The 4,048-nt window shown below is 54.1% G+C and overlaps 1 protein-coding gene across 1 annotated transcript; it reads right to left on the reverse strand.

Moving 5' to 3' along the window:
* Window positions 1–297: 297 nt before the first annotated feature.
* MAFA (MAF bZIP transcription factor A) lies at window positions 298–3,609 on the reverse strand. Its single transcript, XM_053395125.1, has one exon. The coding sequence runs from the start codon at window positions 3,588–3,590 to the stop codon at window positions 2,619–2,621; it is 972 nt and encodes a 323-aa protein (XP_053251100.1). The 5' UTR covers window positions 3,591–3,609; the 3' UTR covers window positions 298–2,618.
* Between the last annotated feature and the right edge of the window lie 439 nt (window positions 3,610–4,048).

A 4,048-nucleotide genomic window follows, 5' to 3' on the forward strand; every position in this document is an offset into this window, starting at 1 on the left:
TCTGGGCAGGAGGTCTTTGAATTTAGGTAAATTTAATGTAATTTTTCAAATTCCTGAAGATCACAGGCTAGATGTGCACAATCCCCACACATTCCTCCTCTCTCTCTTGCTCACTCGGTCTCCGAACACACTTCTGATTTTCTTGCAAAGAAAATGCAAGGAAGAAAACGGGAGAGGCAATGGCCATTTCATTTCCTACATCCAATAAACCCAAGACACAGCTCCCAGAATGTGCAAAATGTGTTCAAAGAATGGGGAGGTGGGGACAAGACTAGAAAAGGCAGCAAGACGAAGAAATATGTCTAAAGAGATTTATTTTTGTTTCGTAGCAAATGAAAGCTAGAAGGAGGCTTTTTGCACTGATGCCTGAAACACAAAGAAGAAACAATTCATGACAAACAAACAAAAATATATCTATATATATAAATATTCAGTTGGTTTGAGGTTGCAACAGCCTGCATGGCTCAAGAGCAGGATGTGGGGACAAAATTAAGAACCGTATCGAAGCTCTGGAGATGAAATTGGTTGTATCTGGATGCAACAGTGTTTTAAAAACCACAGAAATTGAAATTTCATTTAAAATGCCTTGCACCTAAAAATGCACCAGGTTCCAAAATTTCACAAATTGTGCCGGGTTTTGAGAAATACCCATATGCTTTAAAGATACTTATTCCTAAGAGTCCTCTTTTTAAACAAACAACTTTTATCTTAAAAAAAATAGCCCAGCTGTGAATCAGTTAAGCCTTCACCCAAAAGCACAATTGCATTTTTTTGTTTGTTTGTATTATTATTAATATCATCATTATTAGCAATAAATAAAGTGTGCATTTTATAAATCAAGGTTCAAACCGTTATTTCGTTTCCTTGGAATTTAATAAATAATTCTGGTGCATAGTATTAGTAATATTATTATATAGCAGCCAACAGATTGCAGTTCATATATTAACTCTATTGCCTTTCAAATTGTCTTTAAGAGTGTTTACTTTTCTTTCCCCCAATATTGTTTTAAACAGCATAGATAATTTTAAATCTCTATAAAACAAACAGCATTATTTAATCCAATTGATTACTGTATATAGTGCATTCGGCTTTGTCAACATCGTTAAATTAATTCTTATATTATTTGCATGCTATTACATACAAACTTTCATTAAGACTCGTGTTTGTTTTTTTAAAGTTTTCTTTCTTTTTTTTCCTTTTAAAGTCACCAAGCAAAGTAAAGGGTCAAGAAGATAAGACTGGGCAGTGGGAGAGCAGGAGGAGGAGGAAGAGAAGAAAGGAACTAAAGACCTACTAATATGTACAAGTGGACACCTTAAATAAGTTAAGTCTGGCTCAGTTCCCCGTTGGTTTGGTTTTTTTTTAAATAAAAAACGCACACAGACAAAAATAATAATTAAGAAAAAAAGGAGGGGAATTAAAAAGGCAAGTAAACTCAACCCAGATTGCGGAGGTGGTCCTCGCAAGGGGAAAAAAGGTCCAGCGTTATTTGAGCATCACTGTTCCATCAGGAGAGGAGGGAGGCGGAAAATATCACTTTGCAAAATCTTTTTTTTTTTTAAGACTATCAGATTCTGTTTAAGATGCACCGAAAAGGAGGGGGAGAGGGGGGAAATTCTGGACGTAAAATACAAAGTTTGGGGAGGGGCGGGGAGAACAACTGGTTCATGCTTTCCCCTCTTCTGTTCTCGTAAGGGACGGGGCGGGTTTGGGGGAGAGATTTTACTGAAATCCCATACATGTCCGGCATGCAGGAATGCGGAGAGAAGGAGGTCGAGGAGGCGGAGGAGAGCCGGTCGGGCGCCGCGGCAGGACGAGGGCCGCCTCGGGCTCTCCAAGGAAGGAAAGAAGGAAAGGACGAGGGAAGTTGGGGACCCCTCTCCAACGGCGCTGTCCTTGGTCGCCAGAATCCTATTGCTGCTTCTTCACGTCGAGGGCTATTTGGAGGCGGGGGGCTTGCCTGCTCCGGCGCTTTCGTTTGGTTTACGTTGAGGTGGGGGAGACAGAAAAGTTGTCCTTCCTCCTTCTTGCCAAAAAAAAGGTGCCTGCCCCCCGGAGCGCGTCCGTCCGTCCCCGCGAGGAAATGTACAAGTCCGCGCGCCTCCTTTGCCAGCCGACGGGGCGAACGCGCCAGGGACTAAGCGGATGAAAGACGAGGCATCAAGAGGTGCGGGAGGGCAGGGCAAGTGGGAAGAGGGGGATAGAGGAGGAAGGAGAGCCAGTCAGTACGAAGTCGGGAGGGCGCGAGGAAAGAGAAAGAAGAATTCAAGTCGGCTTTCGTACATAGAAAAAAGGTATGAACGCAGTCAGTGCAAGGAAGGTGGAGCGGGCGGACTTGGTGGAGAGAGGGTCTTTCTCCCCACCCCACCTCCACTTCAGGTCTGGTTTCCCCTCTGTCCCGGGGTGGGGGTGGCGACCTGGGTTCCCCAAGAAAGCAACCGCGAGGCGGTGTGCCCCTTCGGGTATTTACAACTTCTCTCCGGAGGCGAGCGAGGAGGGCGCGGGAGAGGAGGGCAATCCACAGGGGCTCGCACGCCCCCCACCCCACCGCTTTCTTCCTTGTCCTCGAGGGGTGGTGGGGCGGGGGCTCCCCCAGTCCCGTCCGCGCCGTCGCGCCTTCACATGAAGAAGTCGGCGGAGGGCGGCTTGCCCGACGCGGGTCCCCCCTGGGCGGGCGACGGGTCCCTGGCGGCGGCGGCGGCGAAGGTGCGCCCGGCCAGCTTCTCGTACTTCTCCTTGTAGAGGTCCCGCTCCTTGGCGAGGCGGGAGACCTCTTGCTTGAGCTGCTCCACCTGGCCCTGCAGCTGGCACTTCTCGTTCTCCAAGATGTGCCGCTGCTGGACGCGCTTGTAGCGGCACGACTGCGCGTAGCCGCGGTTCTTGAGGGTCCGCCGCTTCTGCTTGAGGCGGATCACCTCCTCCTTGCTGAAGCCGCGCAGCTGCCGGTTCAGCTCGCGCACCGACATGGACACCAGCTGGTCGTCGGAGAAGCGGTCTTCCAGGCGCAGGTGATGGTGATGAGGGTGGTGCCCGGCCCCCGGGTGATGGTGGTGGTGCCCCGGGTGGTGGTGGTGAGGGTGGTGGTGGCCCGACGGGGCCAGCTCCTCGCCGGGGAACGGCTGGCCCCCCCGGAAGCCCTCGTAGCCCCCCTGGTGGTGGTGGTGATGATGGTGGTGTCCGATGAGCGCCTCGACGGCGTCCTCGGGCGTCAGGTTCAGCGCCTCGGGGTTCAAGTGGTGCTGGTAGTTGGACATCCAGTAGAGATCTTCCAGCTGGGCCTTGCCCGACGCCCCTCCGGGGTTGCCTCCGCCGCCCCCGCCGCCGCCGCCTCCCGGGTGGGCGAGGCCCGTCGGCGGCTGCCCTCCGGGGCTGGGCGCGCAGAAGCTGGGCGACGACGGCACGGAGGAGCAGGGCGTGCTGATGGGCGTCGAGGAGAGCGAGCCCGGCGGCGGCAGGCGGTGGCAGAAGCGCTCCGCCTCGGCCGGCTCCTTCTTCACCTCGAACTTCATCAGGTCGAAGTCGTTGACGTACTCGATGGCCAGCGGGCTGGTGGGCAAGTCCGCCGCGCTCATGGCCAGCTCCGACGCCATCTCACCGCATAGAGGGCCGCCCAGGCCGCCGCCTGCCCCGGCCCCCGAGCTCCGCGCGGAGAGCTCCGCGCACCGAGGCCGCCTCGACGACGCCCGCCGCCCGGTCTGCGCTCAGGCCCCCTTCCGACGGCAGCCGGAGAGGAGAAGCAGGAAAAGTTGCTGCGTCCGATCTCAGTGGAGGAGAGTTTGCGAGGAAGGAGGGAGAGAGGGAAAGACTGGAGCGGGGTAGGTGGCGAGAGAGAGAAAGAGAAAATGGAAGAAGAAGCGGCTTGGCGAGGGCGAAGGAGGCGTCGTCGGGGAAAGTTGCCCTCACTCCAAAAAGTCCATGGGGCCAGGAGGGGGGCGCGCCGCGGGGAGGAGGCGGTGCAGGGAGGGCGATGGTCGTCCTGCGGGCTCCGGGCAGCCCCCCTCCAGCAGCCTGGCCTCGGCGCTCAGCTGCAACGCCGGGCGCGCTTCCC

The sequence above is a fragment of the Podarcis raffonei genome, chromosome 7 (assembly GCF_027172205.1).
Source record: "Podarcis raffonei isolate rPodRaf1 chromosome 7, rPodRaf1.pri, whole genome shotgun sequence".
Lineage (NCBI taxonomy): Eukaryota > Metazoa > Chordata > Lepidosauria > Squamata > Lacertidae > Podarcis > Podarcis raffonei.